This window comes from Canis lupus, chromosome 7 (assembly GCF_011100685.1).
Source record: "Canis lupus familiaris isolate Mischka breed German Shepherd chromosome 7, alternate assembly UU_Cfam_GSD_1.0, whole genome shotgun sequence".
NCBI classification, from domain to species: domain Eukaryota; kingdom Metazoa; phylum Chordata; class Mammalia; order Carnivora; family Canidae; genus Canis; species Canis lupus.
In genome coordinates this window covers 19,062,117-19,083,355 of record NC_049228.1, presented here as the reverse complement: position 1 = coordinate 19,083,355, position 21,239 = coordinate 19,062,117, and the positions used below count along the sequence as shown (strand labels likewise).

At 35.4% G+C, this 21,239-nt stretch overlaps 1 protein-coding gene across 5 annotated transcripts in view; it reads right to left on the bottom strand.

Annotated features, from left to right (window-relative positions):
- Positions 1-21,239, bottom strand: part of HMCN1 (hemicentin 1) — a 457,926-nt gene that overhangs the window by 54,212 nt on the left and 382,475 nt on the right. For all 5 annotated transcript variants that reach the window (XM_038542311.1, XM_038542313.1, XM_038542312.1 and 2 more), the window contains 12 exons: positions 18,758-18,899; positions 17,585-17,729; positions 16,657-16,784; positions 16,200-16,356; positions 14,522-14,643; positions 14,195-14,359; positions 12,524-12,631; positions 11,959-12,096; positions 11,700-11,834; positions 7,183-7,452; positions 4,601-4,791; positions 1,033-1,246 (listed from right to left, as the gene is read on the bottom strand). In XM_038542311.1, coding sequence (XP_038398239.1) covers positions 1,033-1,246; positions 4,601-4,791; positions 7,183-7,452; positions 11,700-11,834; positions 11,959-12,096; positions 12,524-12,631; positions 14,195-14,359; positions 14,522-14,643; positions 16,200-16,356; positions 16,657-16,784; positions 17,585-17,729; positions 18,758-18,899 — 1,915 coding nt within the window. The remainder of the gene's footprint in view (positions 1-1,032; positions 1,247-4,600; positions 4,792-7,182; positions 7,453-11,699; positions 11,835-11,958; positions 12,097-12,523; positions 12,632-14,194; positions 14,360-14,521; positions 14,644-16,199; positions 16,357-16,656; positions 16,785-17,584; positions 17,730-18,757; positions 18,900-21,239) is intronic.

Sequence of the window (21,239 nt, the reverse complement as noted above, 5' to 3'; positions counted from 1 at the left end):
TTTTAGACTTTATTTTTCCTTACTGAGGTATAATATTAATATTAAGGTAATACAGTTGATGAATTTCAGTCATTAATATAGATCTTTATAATAGAAAGATTTAAGCTTATTCTTTTCTAGGGAAGACATATTTATTAAATGCTAATAGTGCAGTATTTCAGAATTCAATTTTGGGATATGACAACTTATTAACTGATAACATATTTGTGCTAATAACAAAGTCTAACAAATAAAGAGATACTTGTTCTCCCAGAAATGAGTGCTTCTGGGTTCCAGGCATTACTTCAATATGTAGTACACACAGTGACTAAAATGTTTCTCTATAATTGATTTACATTATAAGAGAGGTTAATAGATATGAGTTAATTCATACAGTGAGAAGCAGAGCTCTCCTCTGTAAAATTAGGTGAATCTTTAGGACTCCAACAGTAGTCACTTTAATCTAGTTATTAGTGATAAAGGAGGTCCATGGAGGAGATGTTTACGTAACTGTGCATACAATATCATCTTCTCCTGGGAGAGGGAGATTATTTTTTGGTAAAAAAGTCTACTAATATCATATCATATGTGGTCCTGTGATTAACTTACTCTTCAAAAGAATGAAAAAAAAAAAGAACATATATAGTGGGCATAGGGTAAAATCTAGGCAAAGGTACATATTTTACAGAACTTAAAGTAATCAACTTCATGCAACTTCACTTTTCTTCTTTTTTTTTTTTTTAGATTTTATTTATTTGAGAGAGAGAGAGAGAGAGAGAGCAAGGGGAAGGGCAGAAGAGGAGGGAGAAGAAGAGAGAGAATATCTTAAGCCAACTCCCTGCTGGGTGTGGAGTCTGATACAGGGCTTGATCCCACAACCCTAAGATCATGACCTAAGCTAAAACCAAGAGTCCGACACTCAACTGACTGAGCCACCTAGATGCTCCATCTCTTCATGTGACTTTTCAAACAATTCCCAGAGCTAAAGGAAATGGAGATTGGTTTAGAGTTCTTTATGGGTATATTTATTTACGTAAGAATTAAATTACCAACCTGGGATAATATTGTTATTGAAGGTCCATGTTAACTTGGGCAATGGAATCCCAGTGGCTTTACAACTTAATCGTAGCTGTTCTCCTTTATTTAATGACACATCTCCAGGAAGTTCAGTAAAAGTGGGGAGAACATGTACGGTCAGGCTGACCATGTGTGTATCTTCACCTGCAGCATTGTTAGCAACACAGGTATAGGTGCCAGCATCCTCCAGCTTAAATAAAAAAAAGAAATCATAATATTTAAAATTACATAATCTTACATCATATTACACAAAATACATAAAGTTGCATAGCTTAGTTCCCAAAGGAGCATTCTTATTTAAAGACAGTTTAAATTTCCATCTTTTAGTCTGAACCATTTGGCTAGCTTTTGCAATAACATAATTTAAAATGTATAGGAATTGAAACAAAAGCCCTACAGAACTATAGCATTTTATAATAATAAGATCTCAGAAAACAAAAAACTTTACAAAAGTCCTAAAGTTTATTAAACATCAAGTGTACTGCAGCTCTGCAATATACAGATAAAGAACAAATCATTTCAAAGGTTGGTAGCATCTTGACAGCATAGCTGGCTCTCTTGGAAATGTGGCACCAAAGACCACCAAAATTATCAAAGGAAATGGGAAAGGGTGTGGGTATTACTACCTGCAGTTCTGAAGTTTCACTTGCTAAATGCAATCGCCAGTCTTGGCACTCATCTCATTAGATGTACAGGCATGGCAGCATTTGACACCCCCCTGTCTCTTTGAAACCATGTCTTCCCTTGGCTTGCAGGCTACCCCTTTTCCTAGTTTCCTTCTTACCTCACTGGTTGCTCCATTTCCATCTCTTTTTTCTGGCTTCCCTTCAACATTAACGTCTTGATGTTGGCATGCAAGAGGGTTAGTGATGTCATCGAGTCTCGTGACTTTAAATATTATCTATATGCCGATGCATACCAGTATCTGCAGCCCAGATCTTTCTTCCAAACTCTAATTACACTGAACTTCCCATTTCACCTCTTGCTTGTATGCCCCAAAGACATCTTGAACTCATGTCCAAAACTGAACCCCCAATTTCCCTTTCAGCATTCCTGTTTTGTTTAATCTGTGGCCTTTACCATCTGAGTTGATTGGCTATTTTGTCCTTCCAGTTGTTAATCTCTTTTGTCTCAGGCATCTAAGTCATCTGTACTCTCTTCTTTTTCACACTCTAGGGGCAATCTAGCTAGGAAATGCAGAATCCAGCCACTTCCCATCCCTAATCTCTCCTCGAACTCCAAACCATCTTCCCAACAGGTCTTTCTGCTTCTACTTTTGCCTCTGCTCATTTTAATAGTCAACGTAGTATTGCAAAAATGTAAGGCAGATAACACTGCTCCCAGGCTCAAAACCTGCAAAGGATTCTGATTTTATTCAGAGTAAAGAGCAAAATTGTTATAATCTACAAGACACTGCATGATTTGGCCTCCATTTTTCTCTCACTTTTCTCTCTTTTGTTCTTTTTTTTCTTTGCTTTTACTGGTCTCCTCTTCCTCCAATGTATTAGGTGTGTTCCCACCTTAAGTTCTTTCCTCTAGATATCTGAGAGAGGAACATCCCAGTTTTACCTGCCTGGTATGGTCTTCCCCCATATATTTGCTTGGCTAACTCACTTCCTTTAAGTTTTACTCAAATGTTCCCTTTTCAAAGGAGATTTACCTTGACTATCTTATTAAAAAATGTAACCGGTATCCCTCCAAATCAGATCCCCTTTACCGTTTTTTTTTTAATTTTTCATACCACTTACTTTCTTCTGACTTGTTGTATACATTGTTTATTATTATTGTTGTTGTTGTTATTATTATATTGTCTATCTCCCTCCTCTAGAAATAAACTGCATGAAGGCATGGATCTTTGAGTCTTTTGTTCCCTTATGTGTTACTAGTGCATAAATCAGTGCTGGACACACGGAAGGTATTCAATAAATATTTGTTGAATTAATGATTGAATGCTTCTAAGTGCATTAAGTCCCACCACAGGCTTTTCCTTCTCTTTTAAAAGTTTAAGAATATATTTTTTTTTGCATTGAAACATTAAAAGAATTGATTGGAAATCCAGCATAAAAATTGCAAACACTAGTAGTAGATATAATCTAAACTTAGTTGGCTGCTTACTTTTTTTTTTTTTTAAAGGGCAAACAGGAATAAATCACATTCTCTGCAAAAGTCTCCCCACCTCCGTATCACTCAGGGTTCTTAAATTCTCAGGTTATGACAATTTAAGCTTAACATCAAGGATTTTATGAAAGTGAAGGACTTAAGAAATCTGGATTGTACATACTATTCACACATAGATTTCTACTTATTACTTGTGTCTTTCATGTGATATTTATAACCTACTTTATTGTTATTTTTTAAAAATCAGAGTCATTGTTGCACTAAAAGTCTAACTTTTCTTTCTCATTTAATTCTTTCAGGTCTATAAGTGTAACTGAGGGCCCAAATTCAACATTCCTGAGCCTGGGGGTCATCCCACTAAAGATATTTACTAGCTTAAACAAATTTATCCTTATTTTATCAATTCTAAAATTCATATTTTAAACTTTTAATATCCCTGAAACTGGAATACAACTTAGAAACTGACAATCTTCTCTAGTTTACTTAACTATATTTTTTTCTTTCTTAGAGGTACATAAAATAATGGCACATTTTACAACCAATGGAAAGTTAGATTTGAATAAATACAATTTTTGCTGGCACTTGTGGTTGAGTTAGGGCCTACTCACACAGCCTATTACTAGGGTTATTGACCTGATAATCCCAGGAGTCTGGCTAATGGCTGAAATTATACTATAAAGTGAATGTAATCAATTTTACTCTTTAACTTTTTCCAATTTAATTCCACAAAGATTTTGTAATGAAGTTTTGGTATTTTGAAGGGCAATGAATAGGAATAACATCTACACAAAAGCTCTGAAAGTGATTCACATTTTAATAATGTTTCTTATTTGGTGCCAAGCACACAAAACACAGTAAATTTTTAAAAAAGTCATGTAGTATGCATACAGATTCTTCCTCAAGTGGGCTACCACTGGAAAACTGAGATGCTTCTGATAGCTACGATTCTGTAGACTGCATAAGTACCACCGGAGAATATTCAAAAACCTTAGCTTGGATATATCTCTAAGACTTCAGTTTCCTTGTCAATAATTAGAAAAGGTCATTCAAAATCCTGAAAAGAATACAAAAACTGCTCTTCATATTTGCTTAATAACACATCAAACATTCTTGTATCTCCACTCTTCTAATCATCCCCATACATGGTTACAAGCATGCAACAGAGGCACTTAGAATTTTTCCTGATAAACAGATTTCCACAAAAATAAAATAATTTTAGAAGGAGGCCATTTTATGAGTTCCTACTATCTGTTAAATATTATTCTTAGATCTGGGCCATAAAGCAAAACGTGTAAAATTCATTTTTTGGCCTGAATTTGTAAGAGTATTTTTCTTTCATTATTAAAGAATATATTTCCAGGCTAAGTTACTAAAAGTAAAAAGGTAAATTACTACCAATCTTGCTTAACATAGCTATTCAACTTACCACAACATTTTCCAGAATAAGTTCTCCATAGGGTTCAATAGTATATTTTCCTAACAAGTTGGCTAAAAGAACATTGTCTTTTTTCCAGTTAATTACTGGTGTGGGGATTCCATCAGCCATGCATGGAAGAAGAGCTTGTGAATTCTCACTGACCGTGTAGTGTACATCTGTACTTTGAATTCTAGGAGGCACTAAGAAAAGTTTCAAAAAAATAGTCATTCAGGATGTTGAGTTCAATAATATCCTTATTCACACTGAAAACTGACACAAAGACTCTTTTGAGGATAATTTTGCTGGAAACAGCATAAAATAAAAATGTATTAAGATACTGATCTGTATTACATGAAAGATGCCTATAGCAAGAACTCTACTGGATTTGGACTTGCTGAATACATTTACAATCAGTTTCTAAACAAATGACATAGAACTAGATTAGAAATCTTCAGATTTTATTTGGATTCCTCACTTTCTTTTGCTTAAGTTTCTTATACTTCTTGCAGTGAGGTAAAACAGACAAACTTAGAACAAAATCCAAAAATGTTTTATGGTTGTACAATCACTGGATTTGTATCACAGACCTATTATGAGAACAAACTAATAAAAGTCACCAGTTTACACACTGTGAAATACACACCCCAAATTGAATATCACAAAATGCTATGGAAAAAAATTTATTGTAGTATTTCATGTGTTATAACAAATGCAAGTAAAACCAAGGCAAGACATTTATTCAACTTTCTTTATACTGCCACAGAGGAAGTTTTTAGTAATTTCAGAACTCTCTACAAATACTTCCTATGCCTCAAATTTTTTTGGATCAGAATTCAGGCAATAGAGAAAGATCAACTATTTTAGTAGTGGATTTGGAACTAAACTACTTACTTCTAAATAAAGGGCTTGAAAGGGTTAAGAATACTTTGCTCAAAAAGTAAAAAATACACTTCCCTCCAAAAACTATGACTTTTGGAATTATTCAAACATATCAGTGAGAAACAGATCAATTTTGATGACATTTTGAAAAGTGACAGGACAAAAGTAACGTTCAGCAAAAATTATTTTTTTGATTATATGAGTAAGTAAATCTTATATGAATGATTATACACACAAACACAGATAATAGGGAAAATACAAAAATCTATTTTGCTGAATGGCATGTTGTAAATATTTGATACATTTTACATTAATTTATACTGTATTTTTATCACCTCCTTTAACTGTGGGGTTAATATTTCAATTTTACTAGTGGTGACAAAGTTGTAAAATTTGTACATTTACTTCATTCTTTTTCAAAATGAAAAATTTAAGTTTATGGTTTTAGATTTGATTTTAACTGTGGCCCACACACCACACATTTTGATATATGTAGTGTCCTTATTTTTATTCTTTCTTAAATAGTATGAAAATGAAACATATTCTTTGACCTACTTGCTAACTAAAATGGTATTTTTAACTTTACCTGGGGTTGGGGTTTTGGTATTTAAAGTTTATTACATGTTTCTAGCTTTATTGCATTGTGGGCAGGAAATGTGGCCTTATTTTTAAATCATATTAATAATTGCTTTGTTGATGCTTTGTTGCTTAGTAGATGGCCAATTTTGGTAAATTTCTACAAATTTGAGAAAGAGTTTTATTTATTTGAAGCTAAAGAACTGATATGTATTGATTAGTTCAATTATATGAATTGCAAGGAGGTATAACCAGGAAAAGTATTTTAAAAAACCATAAATGGTGATTTAAAATTTGGGCCATTATTTATTTATTTAATTAAAAGTGTGTTTGCTTGAAATCATCACTTTATGAAGTTGTAGGAAATTCAAACACACCTGGAAGATAAAAAACAGCTTTCACAAATTTTTTAAAAAAGGAAGAAGCAGAGACCCATCATTACCAGAGTTACCTCTGAAAAGAGTAGTTGGAAAGAGTTTAATTTACTTATCGTGTCCTCACACCAATAATAATAGGTATTTATCTTTACTCTTAAAATATACATTAACAACTAAAATATTTCAATGCTGATCCTTAGATATTTTGTTAGTTGTCGGAATACAAAGAAAAAAAGTTTTTTCCATTACAAAACTATACTTGTAAATATTTTGCTACCTTAAAATAATGAATAGATTTCTAACTCTCATTAGGTTCATACTGTATTTATAATGCTGCTCATATGGAGATTGGTTTTGAGTGAAGATCATTTGCAACTTGAGCAGTGAGCAGAATAGTCACAAAGCACAAATGGATCCCATAAATGGGATCCCATAAATGGGATCTATAGCCAAAGTATAAATACTAATAGAGGGATTATTGGCAACACATGAATTATTTTGGCTCACTTAATATTTTTCTCACACACACATAATCATATCCTTTCTTTCACTCACACAAATAATCAGAGCCTTCCATTACAAGCAACAATAAGGGTAAGTATACCTACACGCCACACGCACACACACACACACACACACACACCACTTTGGATTGCTGGTTTTACATGGCTTTGACTTTCATCATATGTTTTCTTGGTGGTCTTTCCTCTTTGCCATGGAAATGTAGCCAACTGAAATAATTAATGTTAAATAACTTACCATGGACAGTGAGCTTGGTGCTCATGCTGCTTGATCCTGCCACATTCGCTGCCATGCACGTGTACTGGCCAGCATCACCAGGCTGAGCGAATGCTATTTGCAGAGCCCCAGAGCTGAGGATGCGCTGGCGGATTGATTCCACAATTGCATGCCCATCTTTATGCCAGGTAATGTCAGGTGCTGGGAGGCCATCTGCCTCACATGGTAAGGAGATGGGCTTATCCACAGCAGTGATATATTCTTTTGGATGGGGGCTAATGACTGGAGGAACTGAAAAATACGAAGTTTAAACATCACCTACAAAGCATAAATGTACCAATGTACCATATACACAGTACAGTGGTACTTCAAAGTGAAGTAATGCTAAAAAGAAACAAAATCCTGACTTTACCATATTATCACCAAAGGATTACTACACTTTGTTTTCATTGGAAAAGAACATTCTTTTTATTTTAATATTTAAAAAGATTTTATTTATTTATGAGAGAGACAGAAAGAGAGAGAGAGAGAGGCAGAGACCTAGGCAGAGGGAGAAGCAGGCTTCATGGAAGGAGCCTGATGTGGGACTCGATCCCAGATCCTGGGATCACGCCCTGAGCCAAAGGCATACAGTCAACCGCTGAGCCACCCAGGGGTCCCAGAAAAGAACATTCTTTGAGCCATTTTCGGAAAATTATTCTCTGCATAGTTAACAAATGTAAATGATCATCAATTTTAAATGAGGACATAAATGTATATTCCTGAGGCACTGCATGCCTAGAAAATTTAGATGGTGCCAACAGAGGCATTTTCTTTAATGTACTGTATTATGTGATTGACTTCAGCTACTTAAACTTTCAGAAAGTCCCTTTCATAGTTTGGAAATTATTCAACTGCTCAGACATACTTTTACTCAAGCGTTTCCTATAGTGCTTAGTGTTTCCAATACAGTGGCCATATTTAACAACGTATTGTTTTAGTGACTGAAAAAATAAATGAATAGATCATGGAAAAGAATTATATATATAAAATGCTTCCCACTTCTTCCAAAAGCTGTGGAAGGGCTTATGATAAAGGTGTTCTCTTCCTAATGTTTCCGGTAGGTTGATTACCACTTAGGTATTGGATATTTTACTGAGATTTAAAGAAATATTAAATGATTATGAGGGAACAAACATAAGTAAGGAACAACTGACCGCAAGCACATCTGAAAGAAAGGAGAGGATGATCCATCCGTGTCAATGCAAGTCCCGAGACAGTGACAAGGTACAGAGGACAACAGTGACAGTAAAAATATCCCTTTAAGCATGTGCAGGCAAAACCCACCAAAAAACTACCACCCATTCAAGAAAGCTTAAGAGAGGAACAAGGCAAACAATATTCATTGTTACCACATACTGACTCAGAAATGGAATCAGAAGTGAGATCCCTGAGAGCTCCACTGATCCAAATAATGCCTGTGCATAGTAAGTCCTGGGGACCTAGACTATCTGTCATGTCTACAGAGCATATGGAGAAATGGTCAATAACATGGAGATCAAATTTTATTTTATTTATTTATTTTTAAAGAGTTTATGCATTTATTTGAGGAACAGAAAGGGAGAGAGCAAAAAGAGGGAGAAACAGGCTCCCCCACTCAGCATGGGGCTCCATCCCAGGACCCTGAACTGAAGTCAAATGCTTAACTGACTGAGCCACTCAGGAACCCTGAGACAAGATTTTATTTTATTTTTAAAAGATTTTATTTATTTATTCATGAGACACACACACACACACACACACACACACACACACACAGAGGTAGAGACACAGGCAGAAGGAAGAGAAGCAGGCTCCAATGCAGGGAGCCCGGCGCAAGACTCGAACCCAGGAATCCAGGATCATGCTCTGAGCCAAAGGCAGATGTTCAACTGCTGAGCCACCCAGGTGTCCCAAGATTTTAAAATACACTAACAGTGCTGAGTAAAATAAAATCACTCAGTTGTGAAAAAATATGAATAACCATGTTAGAATTACTTGTATCAGCCAACATCATTTGCTTCGGTTTGTGCTTTCCATTACATATATGGTATCTGCAAGGAGGGAGATTTGGTTCAGAATTTTCATACCTCTAAAGCATGAGGTTATCTCTGGGTGTTTTTGAAATGTTGAAATGCTATTAATCATTTAATGTGTTTCTTTGTCCCATAATTGCTCATGTCAATGATTTTAATCAATTGTTGAAGGAAAAACCCCTCCTATATGTAATTGTTCTTTCCATGACTTCCATGTTGCCAAGGCCAATGAATATTTATGGGTCCTTATCTAACTGACCTCTCACCGGCATTAAACAAATTGTCCACTCCCTTTTTCTTGAAACACTCTCCTCTCCTAGCCTTCATCTGGCTTTCCTCTAACATCTCTGCCGGCTCCTTTGTATTTCAGCATCCTCTCTTTTCTCAGACTTTTAAACAATGCAGAGTTCTGGGTCTTTGTCCTTAGCTTTTTTTTTCTGTCCAAATTCTGACCCAGTCTTGTGGACTGAAATACACTGATAACTTCCAAATTTATATCTTACACTATACTTCTCCCTTGAGCTCTGAATCCATCAATAGTCAACTCAATTTGATATCTCCACTAGGATTTCTAATATGTTCCCGTATCTCATAGGATCTATCAGAAATCATGTTTTCCTTCCTCCAAAGCCAGTTCCTCCCCTTGCGTTCCCCCATGGCACTATTACCTACTCATTAGCTCAAGCCCAAAGCCCAGGAAACATCATTAATTCCTCTCTTTTCCTGACCTCCCAAATCTGATTCATCAGTCATCCTGGCAGTTACACCTCCAGAAGTATCTTAAATCCATCACGTTTTTTTCCATTTACCCCTGCAACTTACACAGCCACTCTCACTCCTAGCCAGGCTGTAGCATCTTGCCAAGAGGACCTGAATAATTCCTCCAGCTCTAGTCTTGCCCCTTCTCTAAACCAACACCTACAGAGCAGCAAAAGAGATCTTCCTAAACCCAAATAAGCATCTTGGTTGAACCCTTAAAGGGCTTCCCACTGCATAGAGAAGAAAATATAACCTTTGCGTGGTCCTTCTGACCCTCCATGCATTGATCCACCTTCTTTTCTGACTTTCTTCACATTTTGCCAACCTTCTCCTTTTCCACCACTCTCTACCACACTGGCATGCTTCTTTTCTTACTCTTTCCTGTCGTGGGGTCATGGCTCATGATGTCCTCTCTCCGTTGGATAGTCTGCCACCTTTGTATGGCTCATCCTAGCTCAGCATTCAGGTCTCAGCCTAAATGGTACCCTTTCAGAGAAGTCATCTCTTTCCCCTTCCCCTTCCCCTTCTCCTTCTCCTCCTCCACCTCCTTCTAAATGGTACCCTTCAGAGAAGCCGTCTTCGTTTTCCTCTTCTTCTTCTCCTTCTTTTTAATTGTTGTATTTATTTACTCATGAGAGATACACAGAGGGAGGCAGAGACATAGGCAGAGGGAGAAGCAGGCTTCCTGCAGGGAGCCTGATGTGGGACTCGATCCCTGGACCCCAGGATCATGACCTGAGCCAAAGGCAGATGCTCAACCATTGAGTCACCTAGGTGTCCCAGAAGCCTACTTCTTAAAGCCTACTTTAACCACTAATGTAAAGTGGTCCCCACATTTCCCCCATTATTCTCCATCTCAGCCTTTTTTTTCCTGCTTAGCATGTGTCAGAATTTGGAATTATTTAATTTATTTGGTAATTTAGTTTTTTTCTTTCTGGATACCATAAGGGAAGGATCATGTCTGTAATGTTCAATGTATTTCCACTTATTATTCCAATAAATATTTGTTGAGAAAATGTTAAAAATATAAAGAAACTAGATTTATAACGTGCAGTTAAGTAAGCCTTACCTTAGTAATTTACCATAGGAAAATCACACTATAAGGAAATTCAACATCAGCTAATGGAAATTCAGAAACTCAGAACCTACTTCCAGGTCACTTTTTCATTCACAAAAACAATGCACGCAAGATATCAATATTATGTCAAGAAAATAATAGTCAAATATGAAAAGACCTTCCTTTATCTACAGAATAATTTTTCCCATCAAGTTTGTTAACTACTACATTTTCTTTGTTTTATGATTTTTTATTTATGATTTTTAAAAATGTATGATTTGTTTTTTAAGTTGACATTACAATCTAGTGTTTCATATTGTATCCAATGTGGTATTATAAAGATGATGTTTTAAAAATTGCCTTAAAAAATAAAATAAAATAAAAATAAAAATTGCCTTAAATATGTACTACAATGAAACAGTACCATATGAAGTTCATAGAAATCCAAAATAAAACGAGATGCCTCAGTTTTCTTATTTAAACAATGAACAACCCCCCCCAAACATTACATTTTCTTCTTCATAAGGGTAATAGGAAAACACGTTATATAATGTAAACTAAGAATGTTGAGAACTATGGCAGCATTGTTATTTTAGATAGATGAATTTTGATATACATTGTCATGAGCATCTTTGCAATGAAGACATAGAAATTTATTATTTAGGTACCTTGAACATTTAATTTGATTTTGCCTAAGGCTGTGCCAGCTGGATTCTGAGCCACACACATGTAAGTGCCAGCATCTTCTCTGACAGCTCTGGAGATCTGCAAGCCACCATTAGGAAGAACTGCATGACTTTTGCCTACATCAGTTATGAAAGCACAGTGAGAAGAATTTTTATTAAAAGCTTTCATTAAAAAAATCATACTGACTTATGAATCATAAAACACTGATTTGCTGTAATTTTCTTGATAGAAACAGTGTACCTGAAGTGATAACATTGATGCCTTCTTTTTGCCAAGTAATGAAAGGACTCGGTGTCCCTGTTGCTTCACAAGGTAATAAAATGGGATTGTTTACAATGACGTCTAGCTCACTTGGCTGAGGCTGAATGACTGGAGGCTCTATAAGAACCAACAGAAAAAGCAATGGCAGAAAAAGCAAAGTTAGCGGCAGAAATGTCTAAAAGTAGCCATGAAGTTAAACAGGCCCAGATTTGTATTTCCAAATTGTTAGTGATCTGATTGTCCAAGGGAAAAGAGAATATTGGCCATATTACATATTTTGAGTCTTGCTACTGTAGGAAGTTTCCATTAGAAGAACCCCATTAGAAGACTAGAAGCAACAACAGATTATAGAAGTTCAAGAAAAAAAAATAATTTAGGGATTGTTTTGTGTGATTTTTCATTTTTTTTATTGGATAATACCTATTAGTCTTTCATATCCCCAAGATATTACTGTGGTTCGTAGCTCTAGACAGTACATTCTTTCAAGAATAAACATGACTTGAAGAAAAAACAAACTTTTAATGAATTAAGTAACCTTTCATACCCTGGACATAAAGGGTCACATGTCGATGTGCAGAACCAGCTGCATTCCTGGCGATACACGTATATCTTCCAGCATGGTTTAACTGAGTCGCAAATATTTCAATTGCTCCTAAAAAGGAAAAAAGTTTTATGCACAGTGTGTCCATTTTTCTGCAACCATTTTCCTGGTTTGATAAACTAGGTCTCTCTGATTTTGTTTTTTCATCCTCATAGCACAGTGGTGCTTGGCTTATACTCATACTTGTACACCCTGAAGGGCCTAACACAGTGCCTTTTAATCATTATTAATAGCTTTCTTTAGGCAAAATTTACATGCCATAAGATTCACCCACTTAAATGTACAATTTAATAATTTTTAGTATATTTATAGAGTTGTGCAACTATCACAATCTAATCTTGAGAACATTTCTATTATCCCTTTAAAAAGAAATCTATTCCATTTATAGTCACTTCTCATTCTCATCAGCCCTAGCCCCTCACAAACACTAATTTCTTCTTATTCTCCATATATTTACATTTGCTGAACATTGCATGCAGATGCAATCATACAGATGTTCTTTGTGTTTGACTTCTTTCACCGTGAGCACAGGTTTTGAGTTTCGTCTGTTGTAGCATGTGCCAATATTTTTGTTCCATTTTATTGATAGAGAATTTGATTGTGTGGATTATCCACATTTTGTTTATTCTTTTATCTGTTGATGGACATTTGGATTGTTTACAGCAATATTGTGAATAATGCTGTATGAACATTTCCATACAAGTCTTCATGTGGACATATGTTTTCATTTTTCCGGTTAGATGCCTAGGAATGGAGCTGCTGGGTCACATGGTAACTCTTGTTTAATATTTTGAGAAAGTTCCAACCTGTTCTCTTAATACAATACCTTGTGCTGAAGGGTAATTTCTAGTTTATGCTTTTAATTGCTACCAATCAAAATCTATACACATTTTGAGACAGCCAAAATACTTGGCTTGGAAAACTAAGTTCTACCCTGTGAACAATCTTCCATTATTTCCCTTCTATCGAAAAAATAAACAAACTCCCTTAAAATAATATGCACAGATGCATAAAGCCCCACGAGGATGTTAGTTACTACTTTAGTTTATCTTTAGTGTACTTTTCCAAGTGAACTACCTTTTTCATTTAGGTGAATTATTTTTTTCTCTTTCAATACATAAATTTTATAAATGATGGCTACTACCACTCTCAAAAATTATCCATCTTAGCACTTATCACCTAGCCTTACCTGCTCAGTTATAAAAACCTTGAGAACAAGAATCCTCCTAATTTTATATCCTCAGAAACTCAGTGGAGTATATAACTTATTTTAGGAATTATATGTTTGTTGAATGAATGGAGGTTCTTTTTGGCCAATGGAAAGAGTGTGGTTCACTCAAAGGCAACCAGTGAATTTGTGAAACCTCAAGGTTAGTAAATATGCACATAAAATTCCAGTGATCATGCTTATTACATTCCATTATCATTGCTTCCAGATTTTTTCCCTCTCCCTTAGTCTAGTTCCCCTTCCTACTCTAACTGTACTTTTTTTTCCAGATGTGTAGGTCTAGGAATGAAAATGTATTTTATTTTGGTGCAACAAAAGGCCAGGTAAGGCCATCCATTAATAATTAATCTAATCATAGATGTGTAATTACCTGAGCTTGGTCTTACCTGAGGAAAGAATTCTATAACCATCTCCCCTGGGAAGTAGTCTTATCCCATTTTTTGTCCAGTGAATTGAGGGAAATGGAACTCCTGAAGCAGTGCAGGTAATTATTGTTGGGGCATGTTTGGTTACTAGGAGGTCCGTAGGCTCATCAGCTATGGAAGGTGGAACTACAACAATAATAACAATAGTAAGAAAGTACACATTTCCAACCCTTTCAGATTTCCAAGCCTCATCATAGTAAATGGAGAAGGAAACTCTCCTGTGGATTAGTGGAATAATGAAATGTATCATTATAAGAGCTACCAATCTACATACTAAGCCAGTTGTACCTTGGACAGTGAGATCCACAGTCCTCTGATCCTCTCCGGCATCATTTGTCACGGTGCACTCATAGGTTGCAGTGTCATCCACAGAAGGTGAAATAATTACTAGTGAACCTGAAGAAAGGAGCCTAGAAGAAAGATTTCAAAGCAATGATGTATCATATATCAGTTTCCATAAATGTTGGCTCAATACGGTACCATATTCTGAATTGAGGAAAATGGAATTCTTTCCTTGTGTTAAAATAAGGAATCTTTCTGATAGTTCATGTGTCAGACTTTTTTTTTTAAATATGGGCAATGGATTAATAGAGCTTCAACTGAGATTTACAGGAAACAGCTGGGTAGAAGAATTGTTTGATGAGGGAATCTTGCGTTTTCTGATTGCTTATATCATGATCAACCTTGCTGTCTTAAAAGTGAAATACAGTAAAATGAGCATATTGATGATAGCCAGTGTTTACTGAGCATTGAATACATTCTGGCACCATCTCAACTGCTTCACATAAATGATCTCTAAATTTCAGAATAACTTTGCAGATCGGTATTTGATTATTTCCATTGACAGACAAATAATTACAAATCCATCTGTCCTACATATTGCCTTACTTCACATGTTTCCTTACGTGTATAAGTCTTTTCCCTAACTTTTAACCAATTCGAAACTAAAGTTATCTGGACACTTCAATTGTTCAAGAGATTTAGTAAATATACATATGTTATTCAAAGTAAATCTCAATAACTATTTCTTACTTCAAAGTGTGCACTAGTAGAACAAAAATGATTTAATTCAACGGGAATACATTTGACATGCTTTTTAATTCAATGGTAATGAACATTTTCTACATAATGTATACCTTCAAGTCATTAGACTCTCAGTACCCAAAGATTAAAATGTTGAGAAAGAGAGAGCAAAATCAGAATTTCAAGGGAAAAACTTCTAGTTTCCTATTTCCTGATGTATAAGAATTGATTATTGTCAAAGTACATTTACAAGAATATTTGTTTTTAGTATTTATGGCAATTCCTTTGACAAGATACCTGTTAACTTAATTGAGATACAAGAAATGATACTCATTTAAACATCAGAAATTCCTAGTGATTAAAAGGTTAGTTTTTAAAAAACATATGTTGTCATATTATGAACTACTGGAAGTAAAGCCAGAGGAATGCAAAAAATTAGAGGAAATGATGTTTTTCCTCCTCACACATGCTACCAAAATACCTAAGTTATTTCAAGGTTCAGAATTTCATTTTTATTCTACAGCTAAAGATGGTATTATTTTTACAAAGTATTCTTCCCTTATATCAAATATTTTCATTCTTTGTTTTTATAAAATTCCAAAAGGTGCTGAAAAAAATAAAGCAGAATAGGAATCTAACCTTGTATCTACAAGGTAGATATCTTGTATCTCTGACCATCAGCTTATCAACAGAAAAGTTGAAGCAATAATTCATAAAAAGCTTTTAGGTTGAGAAACTAATTCCACATTAGGAAAAATATATACTCTCTAGATACTAGCTAATTCTCCATACTTTATATATATATATATATATATATATATATATATATATATATATATATATATATACACACACACACACTGTCCCCACTGATAGGAAATAATTTTTTAAAAAATCATGTTTTTAAATAATAGGTAGGATTTTCAGTTAAATTATTCCTTACCTGTATGAATTCTGATTTTGATCCACATTAAGAAGATGCCCATTTTTCTTCCATTTGATCGATGGTTTTGGTATCCCAGCAGCCTCACAAGCCAGAGTAGTTTGAACATTTACTGTTACAGTTATGTTGGTAGGACCCAGAGCAATGGATGGAGGAACTAAAACAAAGTCAGCAAATAAGAGGGAAAGACATTCAGCAGATAGTATGCCATCTGTAATATTTCTGCCAGAGTGAAATTAATCACTGGTAACTTGCTCCGTAGTTGCAAACACAATAAGGCTCTGTGAATTTAGTGCTGTGATGCTGCTAGCCACAATGAGGAGAAACATGGGTCTTGACCATTTACAAGAGTGTGGTACCTTTACATTGCCCTGGAGATCTATATGATCTCACGGGTTTCAGCTATCAAAGGACATTTAACCCAAAGATTAGATGCTGTTCATACAAGTATATTTACCGTGGACCTGTAAATCTATTCGCCTGCGGTCTGTTCCAGCAGCATTGGTAGCCATACACAAATATCGCCCAGTATCTGTGACATGTGCTGACTGGATATGAAGGAATCCATTTTCCAAGATGGAGTATCTACAAGAAAGATCACAGGCAAAGTTCCTGGAATCAACCTTTTCTGATTATTTGCATTTTGACTGAAAGTATTTTTTTTTAAGTTTTAAAACCAGAGTTTTATTTTTTTATTATTTTATTTACATTCAATTAATTAACATATAGTGTATCATTAGTTTCAGAAGTAGAGTGCAGTTATTCATCAGTTGCATATAACATCCAGTGCTCATTACATCATGTGCCTTCCTTAATGTCCATCAGCCAGTTACCCCATACGCCCACCTATTTCCTCTGACTGAAAGTATTTTTTTTTAAATTTTATTTATTTATGATAGGCACACAGTGAGGGAGAGAGAGAGGCAGAGACACAGGCAGAGGGAGAAGCAGGCTCCATGCACCGGGAGCCCGACGTGGGATTCGATCCCGGGTCTCCAGGATCACGCCCTGGGCCAAAGGCAGGCGCTAAACCGCTGCGCCACCCAGGGATCCCCTGACTGAAAGTATTTTTAAAAGACTTAGTTAAATCCATTTTTAGTCTTTTTCCTGTTTTAGAAATTTGCAATACCCTTGGTGGAAAAAAGGGGTATCCCACAAAGGTGCATAGCAGATAGACTTATGATCTTGGGTGAATTACAATCATTATGCTCTGGCTATGAGCCTTAGGATTATGCTTTAAAAATAGCATTAGTTTGGTTCTCATATTAAGATGAAGAAACTAATATTAAATGTAACAAGACTAAAATTATACACTGGAAAAAAAAGATTTAGGAATTTCTATTTCAGTTATTACAGTATTTTTCATCCTTTTCTAGAACTGTTACCTTGCATGACTTGCAGATAGAACAGCTCCATCCTTTCTCCACGTTATCCGTGGGGCTGGCACACCCTCAGCAAGGCATTCCAATACAGCTGACATATTTAAGTGAATGACAACACTCTGGGGGCCACTCTTTATGTTTGGAGGAACTGCACAAGAGATGCATGTGGAAAACTTCATTCATATTAACAACATAGCCTGAGCTAAGACTCTGAAGAGGTAATAACAAGGTTAGCTTTGAGTCAACTGTGTAGCTTTGCCTACAGCTAATTCAGGTTAGTATAAACAGAATTGGGGTTTAATTCCTAAGGTCTTATTCAAGATCCTTAGTGTTTAAAAATAAAGCACAGGTGGGGGGAAGGAGGTTTTAAATCCTTGATATGGTGTGTGAAATTTGGCTTTGTAGGAGAGACGCTTGAATAAAAATCAGCTCTGGTCTGATGCAAATTAAAGATGATATTTCTTATTTCTCTTTGGCCAAATAATGGTCTGAGAATGTTAACACTGGAACAACTTCACTTTAAATAAAGAACAGAAAGTGGGCTGTTCTAATGAAAAGCACATCTGTGATTAATCATGCAAGTCTCAGAGCATGTATTTTATTAAGCATTGAGTTCATATGGGAATAGAAAACTTGAATTTTAATTTTAGTATTAGAGATATTAGTTGTGCGGGTCGCCCAATATCCTGTAAAGTTTCATATATTAAAAAACCAAAGAGACTGTTTTGGGGAAAAGACTGTATTATCTTTCCAAATATTGGCAAATTTTAATGTTCAGATTTTAGATTTAAGAGAATCATAGTCCTGTGTCAGTCTTGGTCTAGTAATATATACTCAAACATCAACATCAATAAAGGTGAACTAAATAGTGAAGCACTTGTCATCCAGAGATTTAGTGTGACTTTCTCAATGGCTCTTATCTGAATGACACAAATTGTCAGGATATACTGATAACAACTGGACATATATTATCCTCTAAGATAATGTATCTTTACTTTTTTTTGAAATATGGTTTGAATATAGCCATAATACAAATACTACCTGTTGTCTTTTTCAAAAAATAAGATAACTACCAAAATTCACTGAGTGTGCCCACAAGAAACAAAAATGTTATCATTTATTTGAATGCCCTTGACTAAATTCTTAAATTGTGAAACGATTATTAATTTTTCTTACCATTTACAGTGAGAATAAATTCCCTTGTAGTCTTTCCTGCAATGTTGCTGGCTACACAAGTATAATTGGCTGTATCATTTAGATCTGCATTATTAACTTGCAAGTATCTCCCTCCAGATAGGATTCGTACTCGAGGTGTTGCCTGGATTCAGCAAGTAAAATTTACGATTAAGATGTTAGGAAAATAGAATAAAATACTTTTTAACATCAAAAAGTAAGTATAGCAAGCTGTGGCTTGCCTGTCTTCCACTATGCTTTGTCTGCAACCCCTAGCATTATCCTGGGATCAAAACCCCTAGGGAACTATTTCTGGGAGTGTACTTAAGGCAAAGGCACAATCAAATATTCCCAGTTCTCCAAGCCACAATGATCCAGATACTCAAGAATGAGCAGGTAACTCAAGCTGGGCCCCTGAGAGCCCTCTGCAGGACACTGTTATAAGTGTTGGGGAATAAGACATGCTCTTTTTATTGGTATCAGGTAAGTGACGATGACATAGTCTGGTGGAAGTCTTATCACCATGTATGGACAGCTCTGAATATAAAACAAAGCAAGCAGAGTTGAGAGTCAGAGAAAAAAACAACATCGATGCTTGATTACATGAGGAGAACCTCTAGTAATACCTAAAACCTAAATTCACTAATCACTGTAGGTAATAAATGCCTTTAAAAAAATTTAAGCTGCTTTGAGTTTGAGTTCTGTCACTTACAACTGAAAGCTCCATGACTAATAAATTGACTTTGCTTATAGGAAATAATGATCCTTTAACAGTTTAAAAATAATCAAATAAATGATTTTAGTCTACACATATTTGTTAAGCATTTATTTTGTGCCCAGGCACATAATCAAGAATTATGAAAATATAGAGACCATGAAACCTAATCTTTGCTATTAAGTTCATTACGGAAAATAGATGTAAACAATTAGTCTTGTATAAATTAAGATTCATGATGTTCATAATCATTAAGAAATGCCAGGTAGCATAGAAGACTGATATTTTCTGGTTGAACCAAAGAAAGAACTACTTCAGGGAGAACCTAAATAAGATTTTTCTGCCATATGGGCTCTGTCCCAGATAGATGCACAGTTGATGTTCAAACTGCAGGGGTCCATTTACGTGTGGATTTCTTTCAATACATACAATGCAGTACTGTAAATGTATTTTCTCTTCCTTATGATTTTGATAATGATGTTTTATTTTTTCTAGCTTACTTTATTGTAAAAATAGAATATATAGTATATATAATATACAAAATATATGTTGATCAACTATGTTATTGGTAAAGCATTGGGTCAACAATAGATCATTAGTAAAATTCTGGGAGAGTCCAAAGTTATATGCCGATTTCCGACTGTGTGTGATGGGGATCAGTGCCTCTAACCTCCCTGCTATTCAAGGGCCAACTGTATATTTCTAATGAAAAAAGTTGGTCATACTAAAATATGCAGTCCAGCTCTATTCATTTTATGAGATCATGTATTTTCTCTAGGCCTTTCTTTCCTTTTCTTTTCTTTGTTTATTTATTTGAGGGAAAAAGAGCACAAGCAGGAGAGGCAGAGGGAGAAGCAGACTTCCCTTCTGAGCAGAGAGTCCATCCTGGAGCTGGATCCCGGGATCCTGGGATCATGACCTGAGCTGCAAGCAGATGTTTAACTAACTGAGCCACCCTGGTGTCCATGTCTAGGCCTTTCGTTGCCATAGGGGCTCTTAGTGATAGAATTTTATTGCCTCTGACGATAATAAGTGATTTCTTAAACATATAGGTTAAGTTCTATAAAACATGTATGTGTACCCTTTTTATATGGGTATAGCAGGGTTTTAGGCTAATAAAAAATTTCAGAGTTGATTTTTTAAAGGTTTTTGTTTCACCTTTGAGTTCTGCTAACTCATCAAGTCTCACTAACATTTTCTCTGGTTCTCTTCTCATTGGCCACCAGTGAGTCTTCCAAATCTGACCTCCTCCTTCAGATAGAATCTTATTCTCAGCTGATGTTCTTGTTTCCTACTCCATGCAGAAAACCAAAGCCCCGTTCCTGCAGTTCTCTTTTCCTCCCATCTTACATGTGAATACAACTTTCCTATTTTTCCATCTCTGTAGAAAAGGTTAGCCATTCTGTCCAAGGCCAACCTCTTCACCTGTGACCAAGGGCACATTCCTTCTCTGTCGAACACACGTTATCCTATAAACTTCTCTTTCTCGCTACAGTATCTCTTTAGTCTCTTTCTTTCAGTAAATTAAACATAGAAAATCTCTTTTACATTTCAAGAATAGTTCATAATTATTTCCATTCCCTCTTCTCTCTTAACTCCCCCAACTACTGTAACCTATCTTTTCCTTTGATCACTCTATTGAAGAACCATTGTTCTGATCTTGAACCACTTCTTTGTACTGTCAAAACCAAGGCACAACTTAATTTATATCTTAACGGACTCTGTTAACCACACCTTCTCTTTTTCTTGGCTTTTAGTACACCAGTGTCT